The sequence below is a fragment of the Rhamphochromis sp. 'chilingali' genome (assembly GCF_963969265.1).
Source record: "Rhamphochromis sp. 'chilingali' genome assembly, chromosome: 6".
Classification (NCBI taxonomy): Eukaryota; Metazoa; Chordata; class Actinopteri; order Cichliformes; family Cichlidae; genus Rhamphochromis; species Rhamphochromis sp. 'chilingali'.
The window spans coordinates 42520583-42540394 of record NC_137933.1 but is presented as its reverse complement, the minus strand read 5'-3'; the positions used below and the strand labels follow the sequence as shown (position 1 = coordinate 42540394).

Genomic DNA, 19812 nt, shown 5'->3' with positions numbered 1-19812 from the left:
ATGTTGCAACGAGCTTAACTTCTGTCTGCTAGCTTGTCCTGCGCTCAGTGAATCTGCGTTCGACTACTCCGCTTAGGCTGCACTGTCGAGCGCAGATCCACTGAGCGCTCAACACAGACAGCATCGTCAGAAGGAAAGTTGATAAAATAAATTAAAAATTTTGTATTGTTCGATACATATGCGTACCGAACCGAAAGCACTGTATCGAACGGTTCAATGTTGATACGAATATCGTTGCACTGCTAGTATTTACCTTTGACAGGTGTTCTTATCTTTACCCCACAGAGGTCAGTCTTAAAATGTATGAACGCGGTGCATACTGATCTGTTTTCTGGTCTTACTGACCGCTCGCATCTGCAGAGTCTGGCGGTGGTCCTGTTTCTGCACAGCGGTGAAAACAGTTCAGTGTCACAGCACCAGCTCACATTAGGAAGAAGCTTTATTGTAAAGTAAAGACGCCACATCAGCATGTCACTCTGAAACCTTCAAACAGGAAACAGACTGAGACCCGGGTCACATGACCTCGGGCACTTGCTGAGTGGAGGCAGAGGTTCACAGCTGTAGGCCGGTGCTCGTCCATGCTTCAAAGTCAAAGCCAGAATCTTAACGTGAACTCTGGAGGTAACAGGAAGCCTCGCAGCGGCACGCTCAACAACCTGCACGTCTGCACCTCTGTTTGTCTTCATCAAGTTGGAGGAAGCACCTATTCAGCACACCAGCACCAGGTGATCATAGACTAATACACCTTCACCTACAAAGCATGAACAGCAGTGGCCACCGTGTTTTCCTCCGTTCAGTCATAAAACGCTTCAGATTTAACCTTGGCTCTCCAGCGTGTCCAGCCGCCAGACCTGGGCCGTCTCAGGTTAAACGTTCAGCTCAGGTGCATGCTCTACAGAGCTGCCCAGTGGGCCGGATTTGGACCTTCCAGTGTGCCGCTTCGGCTTTGCAGGCCATATAATAACAATAATGGATTGCATTTATATAGCGCTTTTCTGTTTGACGACTCTTATTTACAGGAAGGAGAAGCAAACGTCGGACAGATGTTAGTGTTCACAAATTTCTGATGAATTAAAAAAGACAACAAAAAAACCTTTAACATGAATGCGTTCTTTGTCTTCTGTTTCTCATACTCAGAGATCCTGATGGAGAACTTGCACCAACAGAGCGAGAGCTCATTTTAAAGGTACCAGAAAGGACAGCACCACACCGAAGTGTGCCAGTCCACAGAGCATGTGCAGAAACGGCCGGCTTGTCCCAACAGCTGGTCTGTGGCGCCCTCTGGTGGTGAAAGTGCAGCGCGGCACCGTGAAGCCTCGGCATTAATGTGGTGGAAACAGAGGGAAATTACAGGCTGAGACGACGGTTCATCTGCAGGCCACCATCTGCCCGGTGACCAACCACACACTGCCACAACTGCACAGCGTCATCACACAACACACACACACGGCAGCGAAAATGCAAAAAATCTGAAGGAAGAGAGGCAGTTAAATGAGAGGGAAAGCTCGCTCTCTCACACACAGATGGCCTAATGTGTTCTTTAATCAGACACACTCACAGCTGGATATGAGAGCTATCAGGAAATTACTTGTTTTCACTGTGTGTGTGCGCACGTGTGTGTGTGTGTGGCTTTATTGGGAACAGGCGTGGGAGCTTTGATCTCTTTAAAAGTGAGTCGGGCACTGACCCGGGCAGCCTGACCCTGTTTGGGGTCCTGCTGTGAGGCGTTGCTTCGGATCATCTCTGAGATGATGAATATTTGTTAGAACTGTGAGCGGAGCTGATCATCTTGGATCAATAATCTGATCGGTCACATGATGGAGCGCCTGGATCGTTCTCCTGGAGCTTCATGGAGCAGGTGAAGTGCGAGTGGATGCAGGACGAACTGCGTTTCTGTGGATTTTTACTCCATCAGCCGGTCAGTGCGCCCCAGGGCAGCTGTGGCTACAATGTAGCTGCCATCGCCAGTGTGTGAATGGGTGAATGACTGAATGTAGTGTGAAGCGCTTTGGGGTCCTTAGGGACTAGAAAAGCGCTATACAAATGCAGGCCATTTACCATTTACCATTCTCTGGTTAGAGGTTTAGCGAACTGGAGTTTTGACTGTCTGAACAGCCGCCCCTCCTCAGCTCCAGAGGTGACACACCTGGATTGGTCTGAGCGGAGTTTCACCTGCTCTGACAGGCCCAAGTCTGGGTCAACACAAACCTGAAGGGCAGGCGTGTCGGCTCTAGCAGCTCGAGGACCCGACGTTTCTTTCTTAAAGGACGCCTTCATGGGTAACTAACCAGCACCATGTTAGCGTCCTGATTTCCTGTAACACTTCCTGACTACTTCCTTTGTGAGAGGCCAGTCACGGTTTCCTCATAAATCTGTGTGCACGCTCTCAGTGAGGCTCTCGCGGCGTCTTTGGTTTTTGTGGTATGATGTTGATATTTGTAATGAAGCCACCTGCAGAGGTCAGCTGCGACCCGGTCCAAACTGTGACATGTGACCTCTGATGCTGTGTTAATGTTAATAAAATAACTTTATTAGAAAATGATTTTGACCCTGAAGCTAGAAGCTGGCCTTGGTATCAAACGTAGGTAAAAAGGAGAGCGTTCTGCTCTCACCTGTCTTGAGCAGACACCTGTCCACACGGCGCCTCCGAACTTTACCCAGCGTGCACTCTGTCACGTATCCTGCAGTGAATTATCAGAACCAGATCAAACATGCTGGTTGCTCTGCTTCAGACGTGAATCGTCACACCGATGCTCAGAGAACAGCTTCAGCGCTCCTGCAGGCGGTGAAGAACTGATCTGGGTTCAGTGTTTTCAGCCCTGAAAAATAACGAAGAAGCTTCCTGAAAGCTGAATGTTTCACTCAGGTGTGGAACATCAGCTGACGGAGGGGTGACACCACAGCGACAAACCCAAAGGAAAGAAGAAGAAAGTGAAACAGGAAGCAGGCGGGTGCTCTGTGACAATCCTTTTTTAGTTGGAATACATTTTATTTTTATTATAAGTACAGTTCAGTAGTTACAAAACGAAGCATCTGCCATGAGGATACAGCAAACAGAAAAGTGTGGAGCTCACAAGACAGGTTTGTACATCATACGTGGGGTGGAATGATCATCGGAGCTGGTTCAGAGATGAATCTTTACACGGCTGGAAAACAGAGAGCAAGGTCGGAGGTCGCTTCCGAAGCGCCTCGAGCATTTCCTCCTCGCGTCTCACTAGTTTGATTTCGAATCCTCTGTTTTCAAAGATTACTGCCATCTACGTAAATCAAAGAAACAAAAACGGGAGGATATACTGCAGAGAACGATCAGCCGGGCTCAAGCAGCAGCAGGCCTACGCTGAGGGTCGGGGAGGGGTCAGGGGTCAGCATACAAAAGAAGCCACAAACAGTAAACTAAAAAAGAAGTCTTATAGTTGGACTGTACATACCGCTTTAGACTTTTCTCTGGGTTCACAAAAAATGACGTAGAAACATTTCACAATGCCAAGGGACACACAAACACACACCTTCATTTAGTTAGTTAGCTAGTTTGTACTGTATAGGTTGGATTTATAATACTGTCACAGTGCAAAATACTCGGGAGATCGAAACGAATCAAAGAAAGAAGAAAGGACGAGTCCCTCTATGCATAATGATTCTGTATATACGGGGAGGGGGCGGGGCAAATATGTCTGCAGCACAGGAGACGATTGTCATCTTTTTCCTCTTTTTTTCTCATCGGTAAATGGACAAGGCATTATTCATGTACAGTACATATGAAAATCCAAAGAAAATCAACCCTACGGCCTACGGTCGAGCACAGCTACGGAGCTTTGAAGCAGTAACGGGGACGTGTTTCTAAGGCTATACACAATAAGCATTTTTCCAGTTTTCTTTTTTTCCTCGTAAAGTAAATACATCGAAGCGTCGTCTTCAGTAGTCGGTAACACTGTGCAACAAAGATGGTGGCAGTATTTTACACACGGCCGCAGCTCCACAGGACGCGGCGTTTGAAAACGCCGCCCGCTTCTCAAACTGTTGCCTCTTGCCGTCGCTCTCTCGAGGCGGCGGCGGCGGCGACAACAGTACGGTACAGAAAAACAGACGGAGGCAGAGGGAGGGGCTGAACCTGTACGCGCGCATCATCTTCGTGCCACCGTCGCCGGGAGGCGTGGCCTGCGGGCAGCCAGTCCTCTGCATGGCGGGAATGTGCAGATTTAAAGTTTACACCTTAAAAAAGGACACAGCGTCTCTAAGCTGAGGAATGTTTCAGGGACACTTACAGGAAGTGCTAACAGGTAGTTTCATCCAAAGAAAACAAAGAAGGAGAAGAAGAAGAGAAGACGGGGTCGGGGGGTGGGGAGGGCGCTCAGAGCGCCAGAGACAAACAGGAAGTCCACTGCTTTAGTGTCCGGGAGGCTGTGAGAGTCATTAGGTCCACGTGGCGCCGCTCTGACGGTAGTTTGTGTTTTCTCATCTTAAATAAAGTCTCTGATATAGTGTGTCCTTCGTTAACCTTCATCCTCTTCATCACCGCCTCCATCCTCACCAGCGTCCGCTCGCTCTGGCGCGGCCATTACTCTTTGTTTACAGCGTGGGCGTCGCCTACATTATGGTTGTTAGGGTGGTTGTTAAGGTCGCTGTTAAGATGGTTGGGGTCGAGGGTCAGCGTGGGGTCATGGGTCATGGGCTGGTCCTCCTCTCCTACCCACAGATGCACTACGGCCAATGAGAGAACAAGAGGCAGGTTAGCACCACGGACCCGCACACACACACACACAATGTGGTTTCATATGTTTGTGGGGACATAATGCTTTCCCTGGCCCCCTATCCCAACCATCAGAAATGAATGCCTGACCCCAGCTGTAACCCCAGCTGTAACCCCAACCCTAACCCCAGCTGTAACCCCAGCTGTAACCCCAACCCTAACCCCAGCTGTAACCCCAGCTGTAACCCCAGCTGTAACCCCAACCCTAACCCCAGCTGTAACCCCAGCTGTAACCCCAGCTGTAACCCCAGCTGTAACCCCAACCCTAACCCCAGCTGTAACCCCAGCTGTAACCCCAACCCTAACCCCAGCTGTAACCCCAACCCTAACCCCAGCTGTAACCCCAACCCTAACCCCAGCTGTAACCCCAGCTGTAACCCTGACAATAAAACCACGTTTTGAGTCTCAAAAATGTCTTCAAACTTATGGGGACCCGGATTGTGTCCCCATAAGGGCTGCTGGTCCCCACAATTATTATAAACTTCCAATTTGTGGTCCCCACAAAGATATGAATACACACTCACACACACACACGCACATGGACAAACATCATGGTGTGTAACTAACAGTGACGTCCGCACGGCGGTCAGCTGGTCGCTGAGGCCACACAAAGATGGACGTGTGGACGTACACTTACAGAGTTATAAGAACAAAGAATATGATAATAATTTGTAGTGTTTATATTCTGTTGTTGTCCATTTTATATCAGTCTGGAAGCTGAAGCTGGATGAACTGAAGGAGCAGGGTGGGGCTGAAAGGTCCGTCTATGCACTGGATCAGGTGGATGTTACTTTGTGCAGGATTCATTTTCCCTCAATGATTTTAGTACATTGTTCACACCTTCAGAATAAATTTAGAACAATTATTAAAAATGTCCCTGAAAGCGCATCACCACACGGTCTCCATGGAAACATCTGTTCTTTATTAAAAACTCATCCAGATCTGCTTTGATGGAACATTTGTGTTACTGGGTCAAAGGTCATGGTTCAGTCTGACCTTTGACCCAGTAGGATCTGAGGATCTGTCCTGGATAAGAACCGTGCAAAGAGCTCCACACATTCATTTTGAGCCTCCATCTATAAAAACAACACGTGGTCTTGATCCTGTGAGCTCTGTGCACGTGAGCAGCTGTCAGGCAGGACGTCACATGATCACTGTCTCACGCACACACAGTATTCATCAGTCAGGATGCTCAGATTGGACAACTGAAAGTTTTCTGGTGTGCGTGTGTGAATGCAGGTCCTTGTACATGATGAATGTGAGCTGGACTGAGCAGCATGTGAGGCAGTTTCAGCTGTTTTATGGGAAACGTGCAGCAGGCAGGACAGTGACCCTGTTAGTGTCATTCTGTCCAATAAACAAACACGTGGGTATCAATTTAATCTTTTTTCTTTTCAGTACTGAAGTTCTGAAAGATTTTCGCTCCCCGGCTCTCGCGCACGCTCCCCCGGCGCTCGTGCACTGTTGATACATGAACGGCGCAGTTGCTCGGAAAGATTCGGCCTCATTAAGATGTAAAACAGATGCATCACCTTCTTTTCTGCCTTTCTGCTTCCTGTGAGGCTGAAGCATGAGCGAGGTCGGTGGGTCGACCAATCGGCTGTTTGTTTCCTCCTCGCGCTGCTTTTTTTTGTCATTTTGGGGGTTTGGGACGATGTCTTCGAGATTGGGCGCCAACACGTTTGAGTCCCGGCAGCGCAGGCCTTTCACGCCCAGCGCCCAGCTCAATAAGTGCGACGGGAAGTGTGACAGTGGCGAGAAGCGAAGTGAGTAATTGCAATAAAAAAAGTTTTATGTCTCTGTGATACAGTAAGAAATGCATAACTGTAATTAGGTCCCACAGCAGAGGCCACTAAATAATACAAGCCCCCCCCCTCCCGGTTTTGCACACTTTCATTCCCTCAGCAACTTCTTTGAAAATTATTTTGCAATAAAACACCGCTGAGCACATTTGCATGTCATGTTCTTTTAAAGTGGCGTTATGAATCTGACAAAACCAAATTAAAACACGGCTTTATTTGAGCTGTGCTTTCACAAGTATGGAAATGGATATGAAAATGAAAGGAAGTGCCAGCGTAACAGAGGGAAAATAAAGAGCTAATAACATGATAAAACATCTCTTAGATTCAGCAGCCAGTAATAACTCTCAGACTGTCTGCGCGGCGGGAGGAGAGCCCAGCAAACTCACTTCACGTGCTTCCCCGCTCCGCGTTACAACTGCAACCAAACAGAACCGTCACACGTACACGTCTGCTCTGCGCCGCGGCCGACGGCGCCCCGCTTCGCTTCTGCAGCTCACCCATCTACACGTCCAACCACGGCAAAGAACGACACGTATGGGACACCTACTGTGGAACCTGGTGCTGCTGCCCTGCGTGGCAAAGAGACTTAACCGTGTTCAACTACTGTTCATGACTTGTTGGCCTGTAATCTCTCAGACGTGCCTCTCATGAATCATATTAAGTCATTGTGAGCCAGAAAGAAGATTATACATCATGTATAAACGCTCACGGACGTGACACGTGTCTGTTTCTACAGAGACGGCAGCACAAACTCCAACAAGTACACATCACAGAGTGTAAAGATGCTGAAAGAGGCCAAAACCACTGGACTGATCTTCATGCAGGTTCTCATTTCTTTCTTTTATATAAATCCTGCTGAGTACAGTCTGTTTACCAACATCAGCAAACACACTGTGTAGTACTGCTGTGAAACACTGCCCCCTGGTGGTGACAGCTTTAGTTACACGCTGCTGAAGATGAGTTTACTCACACATCACATATGCAGGAATCAGCATCTGCTCTAACACAGACTTCGCTTTCTTTTCAGCTCAGCTTCAGTTTCAGATGATTTCTGGTCGACTGTGTGGGTTTGTGTTCACTCTCGGTCACGTGGACCTCACGTCATTAAACACACGAAGCGACATCTCCTCAGAACGAACAAAGACTGACACCAAAGGTATTTTCTGCACATTTTATTTGATTTTTCACTGTTTTTAAAACCTCACAAATAATTTCAGCTGCTTGTTTTTTTCTACACTCTTTGAACCGTACTTTTATGTGCCTGCAAAAACACAACACTCATTCTTGTGTGTGCGCTCACGCTGTGAAAGGTTCATTCTGTAAAAAAAAACACAACACTGGTGGGGGGGAGGGGGGTTTCATGTGTCTACCCAGTTGTGGGCCAAATGGTCTCATTTTTGCTGTGCAGGACAGCAGCGTGATACTGAGCAAACCAATGTCTAAAAATAAAAGTACGGGACTCATTTAATGTTGAAGACAAAGTAACAGAGGTCCTGTTAACACCTGCAGCAGACAAATGTGAGCTTACACTGCTGCTTCTGACTGGCTGCTTAGTGATCACATGATTAGAGGGGCTGTGAGTCGAGCCTTCACCTCCCAGTGGCCCCTCCTGAGCCAGGGAAAGACCCGGATCATGGCTCCTCACTGGTGTCATACCCACCTGCAGCCACACGATGGCGATCTAAGACCAGGAAATGAGATGCTGAAGTGCTCAGATGAGCGAGCAGAGCTCCAGTCGCAGCATGGACATTAAACACACGAGACATTAAATGCGATCCCAACGAGAGGATCCGAGCTCCGACTGTGGGTGCCAGGTCTGCTGTGAGAACAGCCCACACCTCTAAAATGAACCCAAAATAAAGTTTCCTTGTTTTCAAGCTTCAAAAAGTGTTTAGTCTGTCCCCAAGGGCACTTCCTGCCTTTGACTTCCCTGTAAAGAAACTTCCTGTAACGAGCTCCAGATTAGGCCCCATATTTGATTTTCACTGTTCATTAACTAAGCCACCTGGAATGTTATTATTTAAGCACGCTGCTCCTTCTCCCCAAACAACTGCCGCTGCGAGGGGGGAGCGCTTTCCCGGCCAACTTTATAGATTTAGCATAACTTCCCTTCACACTTTTTAATTTCCCATTCGGGTAGATGGCAGATGCACCTCACAGACACAGAAACCTGCCCGGCATTCATCTCTCACATGAATGCGAGTCTTATCTGTTTGTTTCCTTCAGACAGTCTGCCGTCTGTGGGCCAGCGCACCTCGCACACAGCCCTGCGCCCGCCCCACAAACATCACACACAATCTATACGTCGGCCCGAGCCACCACAGCGCCCTCTTGTGGCACGCCATGAGGCGGCACCGGCGGGAGAGGATCTGGGAAAGCTCAACATATGGTGTGAGGACACACAGCTCCAGGATCCATCTACTGTTAATACATGTGTCATGCTTAACAGAATGGATAAATTGGGGGGGGGGGGGGGGGGGGGGGGGGGGCAACGGCACGGTGCTGCACTGAGCATGTGTCGGGGAGTACACGCCGGCGTGGGTGTGTGTGCGTGCGGACGAGTGTGTGTCGTCTCAGAGGCATCACCTGACGTTAACATCAGCCTGCAAAAATACCACACGCATACTTATGCACACACACGCACACTCACAGAGACACACGCATGTCAGGTATTCATATCTGAAATCTGACTTAATGCTTCCCGAGCCCCTGACCCGCCTGTAAGCCTGTCACTGAAAACACATTTTCAAAAATGTCTTGTGGGGACCAGACACGCACATGCACACGCATGCAGACACAAACACGCACTCTCACAAAGAAACACTCACACACACGCGGCTGCTTGTCTGTTTGAGCTCAGAGCATTTACATTTCTCTTTGCTTTAGTGGGAAAAAGTGAAAAAGGAACAAAGGTCACGCAGCTGCGTCACACTGAAGATGAAACATTTTCATGTCAGCCTCACAGTTAATGCAATAATTCGTCCGAGCTCTCGTACTCATGTTCACGTCCACGCCGTTGAGGAGGCGGGATCCCATGTAGGACAGGTGTTATTCAACACCCACAGCGCTCAGCCAATCAGAAGAAAGCTGGCTTTCAGGAGGAGGAGCTAAAACGGCTGATTCCAGAGAGAACATGAGCTCCAGGCCTTGCAGAAGCGGCTCTGGATCGTGTTTTTTTGACCCTGAGCGGGCCTGACAGCGACCAGCCCGCCTGTGAGTGTCACAGAAAGAAGGCTTATTCTGAACTGTGCAAAGTCGCCCTGCGAGAGCTGAGCAGGAAGAAATGGGCTTGGCACACTGGGGCGTGTTCGGACAGGTGACCTGCGCGTGTGCATGCGATGTTGGCGGTGGCTCTTTGTTCCCTGTCGCAGGCTTCCGGCCTCAAAGCGGCAAAGAGTGTTATCGTTGGCAGCGGCGCGCCTCATTGTACAGCCCGGCATTTCTAAATATGTAAATATGAGCAGCAGCAGGCTTGTATACACCGAGGAGGAGCGGCGCAGGAAGTGAGCGCAGCCCGCGCCCCCCTCTGCCTCCAAAATTGTATTTTTAGATGGTTTTAATGAATACAGGATGTTTATAGTTACCATTCCCTGTGATTCGCACAAAAGACTAGAAAAATCCACACCGCCACCCCTCCTCTTCACCCTTCCCACCTTCCTCCCCCTCCTTCCCCCGATCCCTCAAAGCACTACTAAAGAAGCAGAAGAAGAAGAAGGAGGCGGGTGAGGAGAAGTGGCGGCAGCTTGTTGTGCTGCGCTCTGATCCTTATTAGACAAACAGAGCGTGGCGTTGAGGTGCAACAAAGAGTGACGCCGGCTCGTGCGCGGGCGCAGCGAGAAGGTTCCTCATCGAGCGACTTCAAGGCAATTTCTGTTGTTCCTGCGATTTAAAGCCAGAGCTTGGGGGGGGGGGGGTGATTAGGTGATGACTCCATGGCAGCTTGTTTTCTTTTTATAAACTCACTCAAACTCTGAGCTGACAGGATGGAGGGATCCAGAGGAGGAGGAGTGAAGATGGAGGAAGGCATGATTGCAGTTGTGTGTGTGTGTTGGCGGGGGGCACAATGAAGTGAGCGTTAGTGGCCTCTTTCTATCTTTCGCTGTCTGTCTCCAAAACTGTTTCTGAGGCTAAAAGATTGCCGGCGTGATAATACCTCCGCTGAGCAATTTAAGCCCAAACACTCTGATGCTACAATCTGTCTTCTCTGCCTGATAGCGCTTTTCTCTCCTCTTCTCTCCAAATTACTTTCTTTCATATCTAATTATATTTGCTAATGATCTTATAAGAGAATAATGGAATGTGCTTGATCTATTACCTTTTTTTTCCAATACATAAATACAATGCGGGGGAAATGACTGCTGCAGACAGGAGGAAATGTTTTTTTGAATGTTTTTGATGAGAGGGAAAATGAAGCTGGGAGCTGCAGGGTCATTAATGGGCGATGAGCGCAGAGGTCATCTTTCACATTCTCTTTGACATTTCTCTCATCTGACGTGCACGAACCGTCGCAGCCTCGTGCACGCTCTCCATCCGCTCATCTACCGCCAGCCTCGCTCGATCGCGCTTTTAATGGAAACTTAGTTTGGCAGCATGTCGGCGTCACAACTTCGTGGGCTGAGTTTAACCGTGTCGGCGTGGTCGCTGTGTTCACTCCGCAGCACCATCCGTGCTCCCGGCCGATGCCCTGCAGACACATAGCTGCCAATCACCAACCTCCAGGTAATGACTGTTAACGGTGCGAAAGGCTGCAGCGGCACAAATGCACGTGTTAAACATGTTGCAGCGTCGGCTCTGACGGTCGTTCGACTTTTGTTCGGTTTAGTTTTCAAAAGTCAAACTTAAGGTTTTATTGGTTGCCGTGGTTACCACTTTCTTTCAGTGTGCAGGTCAGATGTGAGACATAAACAGAATCAACATAGATGCATCGGTGTCGTCTCTTTGGCAGCGAGGACTTCCTGCAGGACGCACAGGAGCTCACGCTGCTTCCTGATTGGGTGGTGTGGTTTGAATCACATCACAGAGCTGCACACAAACTTCTTCAATCACATAAAACCAAAGCAAAGTAGATACAATAAGTATAAAAACTTGTTGCCACCAGTCGTGCACCTGCTGGTGGACAGACGTGAGCGTCCGATCGTTTAGTGCCGTATCAGTGCCGAAGCTCCGAGAGTCACAGGTTACACAGACGGACGTGCTGCCTCAGCCTGAAGACGAGATTTGTGCAAAAACTAAATGAACCTTCTTCTGGTTCTGGCTTCTTCTCCCTGCCTATCTGCGGCTCGGGCTGCGTGGCGACACCTGCTGTTCGGGGCAGTACTGCGGCCTCTGGCTCTCTGGGAAAAATAAATGTGCCCCGCTTTAAACGTCTTTATCTGAGCAGCTGTCGTCTCTCCGTTACCAAACCTCTACCCTGTCCCGTCCACCCCTCGCCCCCTCCTCCATCCTCCCCTGTTATTTTTCCTCCCTGCAGGACAAGCCGAGCCCTGACAGGCACTCTAAACCCCCGGCATTAATGGAAGGAAATGGCATTCGATCCCTGTTTGATCTCCTAATCATTTCTGCTGAAATGATAATTAGTGCCCTTCCAATCCTCCCATAGAGGAGGAGAGAGGGCCGGTGGAGGCGGCGGGTGGGGAAATACATAAATAGAAAAAAACTCTTGCTTTTTAGCCCTCGAATAACATCTCTGTCACCACGCGGAGCATGTTAGCATCCAACAAGTGCTGTCCTCCATCACACATCCCTGCTGCCACACACACCGAGACAGGCCTGGAGACTGCAGTCTGTGATTCCTTTCAGCTGACATAATCCTGATTGATTCGTTCAGCAGATAAAAACCCGGTCCACTTCTGCCCTTTTACGGGGGGGGGGGGCTGCAACATAATACGGCCTTTTATTCAGCGACAGTGTCACATAATGGTGCAGGAATGTGCAGAAAGGCTGCGGAGCGCCGAGAAAACCTCGAGCTGAGTGTATAAACTGGAAGGAGATCCTTTCACTTGTTTCAGCAACACGGACGGCCGAGCTCATCGCCAAACACCGACACCGAGCTTACCCACGCCGAGGCTGGAGGCCGAGCTGCTGCACGATGCTGCTTTGACTTTGATTAAAGCCCAGCGTTGGGGTTTCCTCTGCCTTCTGATCCACCCACTAACAAACAAACTGCAGGCATATCACAGGACTTTTACTTATGCTAGAAGAAGATGACGACGACAAACGCAAGCTAAGATAAAATGCGATTTACAGTATCGGAAGTTTTCTTGCAGCCAAGACGAGAAACACGAGTAATAAAGTAGAAAAGAACTCAATGAAGAAATTAAACAAAGTGGTGTCATTCAAGAGAATAAGACAATATCCTTCCATAACATCAGGGTTTAAGCCCCGCCCACACTCACACTGAAGTCTCAGCCCTACTTTCCTAACTAAACATAGAAGAAGAAGAAGTGGAGGTCTGAGGGTCGAGCTCTGAGTGATTCTGGTGCTTTAACCTGTTCCTCTCACATCACCTTCAGTAAAATCTGCCTGAGATAGCGGGGTCTGCCATCATCATCATCGTCACCCTCGTCATTGTCACCATTAACACCATTATCACAGCTGACAGCTGTGAGTACACTAGAGGATACCTGTAGTCTCTTCACAAATGGAGACAAAGCAGTAAACGAATCAACCAATTAGCCAATCAGAAGCAGCGGCAGACCAGCAACTCTCAGATACAGATATCTGGTAAACTTCCTGTTTCTGCGAAGCATCCACGCCGACACACTGTGCACTTTAATCAGTCTGTTCGTGACGCCGCCTACAGAACAGCCACAGATAGACAGGTGTACGTGGATATATGGCCATATGGAGGACCCAGCCTGATTTTCGGCCCCTGCGTGAAGCGATACTCTGTGCAGCGTCAATGATGCTTCGTGACCTTCAGAGTTAGAATATGACTGAGCGTTTCCACGTCTGTGAGCCGTCTCATCGTGCCGCAAACATCTCGCCTCTCCTCGTTTAGCAGAGCCCCAAACAGCAGACAGCCTCCCCGAGAGTCCACTGTATTAATTGTAGGCGCTAATCTGCAAGCCGTGGCCCTCCCAGAAGTGGACAGTGTTTTCGGCAGCAGCTCAGTGGCGGTGACATATCTGGTTACTAATTCGGTGTGGCATGAAGCCAGATGGGAGATGGGAAGGGAGCAGGAGTCTGCTGATGTGCCAGCGAACCCCAAAGCAAAGAAGGAGAGAGATGACACACTATGGAGGATGTATGTGGATCACCGGCACAAAGCGAAGCAGCAAATGGGACAATAGTATATAGGCCAGTAAGCATATATAGGGCAGCAGTGCTCTGCTGTGGTGTGTAAAAACTGAGATCAGAAAATCAGATCTGCCATTAAACACTGGAGGGAAAGAAAACGGAAGGTCCACAGGTACGCGTCACAGAGTAACGATCCCAGAATACTCAGATTACTCTGAAAGTTCTTTGTAATTCATCTGCTTAAATAGAAGTCAGATGGACGGTTGGACGCAATAGGAGCTTTAGCCTGCCTAATGAGTTAGAGGGGGGCTTTGGGTGAGCCCTCTTTCCGTCCTGTCCTGTTCTTGTTTCTGTTTCTTGCTGTATAAATAAAGTCGTGGCGTTCCCAGCACTCCCATGGCATGCTGGGACCTCTATGGAGCGTCAAGAGGACAGAGAAACCGCAGGTTTTAGTGCCTCCCTGCTCTGAATGTGGGCTTTGTTGGTCTTTAAATCACTGCTTTCCTGAGAAAATCAGAATCCTCAGATGTTTGTCTGCATGGAATCACAATTTTTATTTATTTATTAGGAAATAACCAGATTAATAGGAGTTAGATTAAACTAGGATTACAACCATATCCTGGATTACTGAGCTCCCACCTGCTCTTCATTGCACATTTCTTGAGGCCTGTTTTTCCCACAGCTGCAGGTTAATGCAGCGTTCCCGTTTTGTGCTCACAGCTGTACAGAATAAAGGAATATGTGTCTTTAATCATAAACTCACATTACATAAATAAAAGCACACTAAGAAAGGGCTTAAACAAACTGTTATCATGGATCCAAGTGAGGCGTCGTTCATGCTGCTCCTTCTCCCTTTTTTATTTTTAATATTCAAACATCCAATAATAATCAGACAGACATGTTCATACACGTCTCTACACCTCCATGACCTCCTGATCCGGCTTCTCTTCCAGATTTCTTTGCTCCCGTCTTTGTTTCCATGAAGACAAAGCCGCTTTGCAGCAGTTTAGCATTGCTAATAACCCGTGTTTCTGTCTGCACACACACACTCAGCTTTTTGATGTAAAGAGATAAAAAAGTGAGAAATTAAAAAGTGGAGCACCTGGCTGATGTTTCGTGGCTCGCCGAGGTCTCTGATGATTCAACAGTTGCTGCTACAAACATCTGCTCGCTGCTCTTAGCAGATCTCAATTAAGGCTCACGCAGCCCGGCACGCCATGCCTTATTTATGAGACGAACAAGGGGAGGAGGCCAGAGGTCTGAGAAATCCCCTCACACAGGGAGGAGCGCAGAGGGGAGGGGGGTGACGGAGGTGCCAGCACTGGCTGCACTTTAAGAAAATAAAAAAGAGGAGCGGTGGCAACAAACGGCCCCGAGCCCTTCCTCATCTCCTCTCAGAGAGCGAGACGATGAAGACGAAGGAGTGTTGATATGATTATGTAAATGTAAACAGGATTTCCTGCCGACTCGGAGCCGCTCCTCTCTCTCTCTGACCCGTTCTCCTTGCAAATCTTCCATTTAAGACGAATTCCCCTGGGGAGGCCGCTCTGCCGTTACTTAACGGGATAATTATGATATACGAAACCTTTCCAAGTTCACCCCCACTCCCACACCCCTCCTCTCCCTCCCCAACCGCTGCCTCCATTCCTCTCCGTCTGTCTCAGGTCTGTCCTGTGTCCGGGACCGCGAGGCCCCGCCCCAGATTGACAAAGCGACTTCAGACGCTGCTGTTTGTTTTGGTTCAAAGCTGAAAAAAGTTATAGTTTTATGATGAAAAACAGTGCTGTGAGAGCAAAACTGTAAACAACAGAACCTCTGTTCTGATTTAACGTGCACACACTCGTGCACACTTTGGCAGATCCATCCAGTAACCTCTGACCTCTGCAAGGACACGTTCCACACCAGCTGATTTCATTCAGTTCCTAAAATGTTTCTCGGACATCAAAAATAATCCGAATCTTTCCCAAACGTTCCTGCAGGACGACGCTAAAAATGCCTCTGACGTCATTTACGACCCGCCTGAAACTCCCCGAGTCCTGACAAACGCGACCTGCGGCCAAACACGCCGGCGTGCTACAACCACGCAGGAAGCCCACAATTGCAAAATAAAAGACGTGACATCGCGAAATGCTCACGGTGGCTGTGTCAACCACTAACAGTGCAGGAAGTGAGGACAAAGAGCCGTCGTCAGTGTGACCGCTGAGCTCCGTTTGGCTCTCTCTGACCGTTTTAATCGAATCAGCTCGACGTCTGTCATCCGTCTGCAGGAATCAGACGTGAGGAACATCTTCATACGTGACGCCACAGAGCTGTGAAAGCGCTCAGCAGCAGATCCTCCGACCGACTTGGACCCAAACACCATGACCTCACAGTGGAAGAAGTGAGCAGCGATCACATTATATCCCTGTGTGTGTGTGTGGGTAAAGCAGCGTATTTACTCTTTGGTCTCTAGCAGGAACAAAGGGAGGCTTTTTGATACGCAGCGTGGTGAGCGCAGAGGAGTGAGCAGAAATCATGCTGCTCCAAACATTTCATAATGCAGACATACAACTTAATTGCGATTGTGCGTGGTTGTTTGGTTCCTTATTTACTCCAACAACTTTGTTACAGAGCCACACGTCAAACTATTTACACGCTGGTGTAAGCACTTACGGCTACGACTCTTTCTGCTTGACAACGGCCATAAACACAGGAGTGAGAGATCAAAACTGTTCATCAGAGAGCGTGACAGATGACAGATATGGCAAGAGATTTTCCATGATCTTCTGCACACATGGGGGGAGGGGGGACTTCAAGGGACGGAGGAGGGGAAGGAAAAAAGGAGCTCGGAGAAAAGTCGGTTTCCACACGAGGAGGTGCAGCGGCTCGAGAAATGAGAAAGCCAGAAAGTTCCCACCAACGGTGACGATGGGATCAGCGTGTGCTGCAGACGGGCTCGGCTTCCTTCACGGGGGAAGCCGTTAACTAGTCACATGGTAAAATGATTTTTAAGTTTGAGTTTAGTCTTCTTTCATTTAACCACCCTCTTTTTGGCTTACTCGAGGACATTACAGTACTGCAGTACTCCCTGGAATGTGAGCTCGTAGTGAAAAAACGATTTCCCAAAAGCTGGGTTCAAGACGTGACCAGAAACACGACGTCAGCTGCCGACTGACAAAGTAAAACACATTCATATGTCTCCAAAGACTGGGGTCAAAGTTCACGCTTAGTTGATCTCTCTGCTCATAAGAAACATTAAGATCTGCAATAACGATGATTTTGTAATGAACTACACGTGAGCTATCGGCGCTGATCAGGCGCATTTTGAGATAAAGTTTTATAAGTGATTGCCAGCCCGTCGTCATGGAAACTCATTAATTGTTTAAATGTTTTTCACTTGCTGTTTCGATGTAAGCGCCTATAAATAAAATACATTATCATAATTATTATTAACGGTGGTTAATAATGATGTTTACTCAAAGGCGCCAGTTTCTACGGTAACGTCAGTCATATGGCACGCGTGTGCCGGGCAGACTGCAATCTCTGAAACGAGGTTCATGATCATGTGACTCAGGTCGCCGCCACCTGCCCACTGATACGCTCAGAATAACATCCACAGTATGCCCGTTTAACTTTGAAATAACGTCCAGATAACTGTTTACAAACCAACATTATCGATCAGTGAACATTATTATTGATTATTATGATTCTTTTTCAACAGTAAATAATAATTATTAGGTATTTTATTATAACTTTAGTAATGAAACAGCAGGTTGGATTTATTTTCTTCATCAAAGAAAAAACAAGTGACAGTGATTTTTAGTGCTGATTATTTGGGGGGTTCCTGTGACGGAGCACATCCTGGTTAAAATGATTTCTTTGTCTGACTCAGTAAAGAATAATTAATAAATAGCGTGGCGCCCCGGCCCTCCCCTTCCTGCTGCTGTTGAAATCCATAACATTTCTTTTGTTCCCTCCTTTCTGTAAGCCCGCTCTCTTATTTTCCCAAGGCCGAGAAACTTCAGACATGAGAACCCTGATATAAAACCAGGGAAATTTACCTGGGATTAGCAGCCATTGACAAATAACCTTGGTGATAGATGCACAGTAGATTTGGTTCAAAGCTCTCCCGGCAGCCTCAAAAGAGATTAGTTCACTTCTTATCAGGTCAGAGGCGTCGCCTGGGAAATGTGTTTAAAGTCACATTGATTTATTGAAAGATTCCCCAATAAGAAGATATCTGTAGACTTAAGGAGTGCGTGTGTGTGAGTGTGTGTGTGTGAGAACAAGTGCCTCAAATAAATTACACTGCCTGTTGGAGCTTTGAGAAAAAGAAAAGCTGCATACAAAGACATTTCAAACTCAAAAGCACTTGTAGATAACTCGCTGGATTCGGCCTCTGGAGAAAGACGCCGCTGTTCTCGCTCTACCTGCCTCTCTCTCCATTTACCCCACGCTGGCAGCGCTGCTGAAAACAGCGATTGTACCGCGGAGAGACGCCGCTGACAGGGAGGTATAATAAGGCCTCTTTGTTCCCCAGAGAGCGAGGTAGAGACACATATGGACAGAGGGGGGTTTACACCATTACCTTCTTAAGCGTCATTATCAGGCCGAGGAGAAGAGGACTGTGGGAAAGCGGGCGGGGAAGCCGGTGAGTGAAATGGAAGATCTGACGAGTCGCTCACCGGGTCCACCTGCAGGACGAGGGCTTCGATTCTCCGCTGGCTCGCGCTCACCGGAAGCTGTCCCTAAACCTCATCCCGCCGCTGCTCTTCTGCTGTTAATGTTTCTACTCTGTTGCTTCAGCCGAGACAAAAGCCCACTTCAGGACGCCACGAGGGTCGGGCCCGTCTGTGGGCACCGCTTTGGTGAATAGTCCAGTACTTAAGCAGCTCTGCTCCTCCTGAGCGCTTCATACAACCGCCTGATCTGCAGCCAGCTTTAATAAAGGTTATAGAACACACCATACAGCCTCAGCCAGGAGCTGATCTCCTGACCACTTCCCAGGGCCTCCTCCAGGAGGCTTCTTGTCACATCCGGAGCCCCCTACTCTGCCTCCTCTCGATGTGGAGGAGCTCCTGCGTGACCTCCCGAGCTCCTCGGCCCACCTCTGAGGCTGAGCACAGCTCACGTCTTCTGCTCGGTTCTTCCAACACCTGCAAAGTCCATGTCAGGAGCTGGTGTGGAGGTGGCACAAGTTGCTGTGGTTAGACCTTCGTCTGCCACCTTTTCCTCACTTGAAGTGGTTTAGGTAAAAGTCTGGTGTTGATGCTTCATTAACATTTAAAAGTGTGCTAACCAATTAAACGATGAGCAGCTCTTTTCAAAAATAAACCCCCCAAACTGGACAGATGGAGGGAAAGATGGAAAACAAAAGATTCACACAGAAGAGTAAAATATGCACAGCTGATTGGCTCTGATGTCATCAGTCAGCCAGGTGTAACCCGTCACTCAGCGCCTCACAGCACCCACCCTCCAGCCTGGAGTACCAGAGCCGCCCGACTGGAACGAAGCGGATAATGCGGCTGTCATTGTCGTTGCTCCTGCCTCGCTTCCTTTGTCCACATACCTTCATCCCTCCATCCTCCAGCTTCCTCCATGCCTTCGTCTCTCTCCCACTGCTTGCTTTTAACTCTTGAGGTCATCCGGGACCCCCGGGCAGCCGTCCCAGAATGATGAGCCGGCTAACGTCCCGCGGAGCTGCCTTCTGGACAGAGCGGGCAGCCGAGCCAGGACTGGATCGATGCATGGACTGAACTGAGGATTTGACTACAACTACAACCTGAAAAAAATCACGTGTTCACGGGGCCTTCGGTCACGGCGGGGCTGCAGACCTCCCCTCCACCTTCATCTGGAGACGAGCAGAAACAGCCAATCACAGCAGGCTTTACTGTGTTTTTGCTGTGTCGTAAACACCTCGCAGGTAAAACCAGGAAAGGAACGCCAACGAGGACGCCATCAGGAAGCAGCAAAAGGCAAGAAAGTAACTAAGTATATTTGCTCAAACACACTATCCAAGCTCCCTTCTGTGTACTCGAGTATTTC

At 48.7% G+C, this 19812-nt stretch overlaps 1 protein-coding gene across 3 annotated transcripts in view; it reads right to left on the bottom strand.

The window, feature by feature from the left end:
• The window catches only part of znf536 (zinc finger protein 536), a 202873-nt gene that overhangs the window by 21192 nt on the left and 161869 nt on the right, over positions 1-19812 (bottom strand). The window contains exon 7 of one of the 3 annotated variants that reach the window (XM_080885954.1): positions 2896-4698. The exons of the other annotated variants lie outside the window; for them this stretch is intronic. Within the exon in view, the coding sequence (XP_080742080.1) occupies positions 4556-4698 (143 nt within the window). The 3' untranslated portion in view covers positions 2896-4555. Of the gene's footprint in view, positions 1-2895; positions 4699-19812 lie in introns of those variants that run through there. 3 annotated transcript variants of the gene reach the window in all.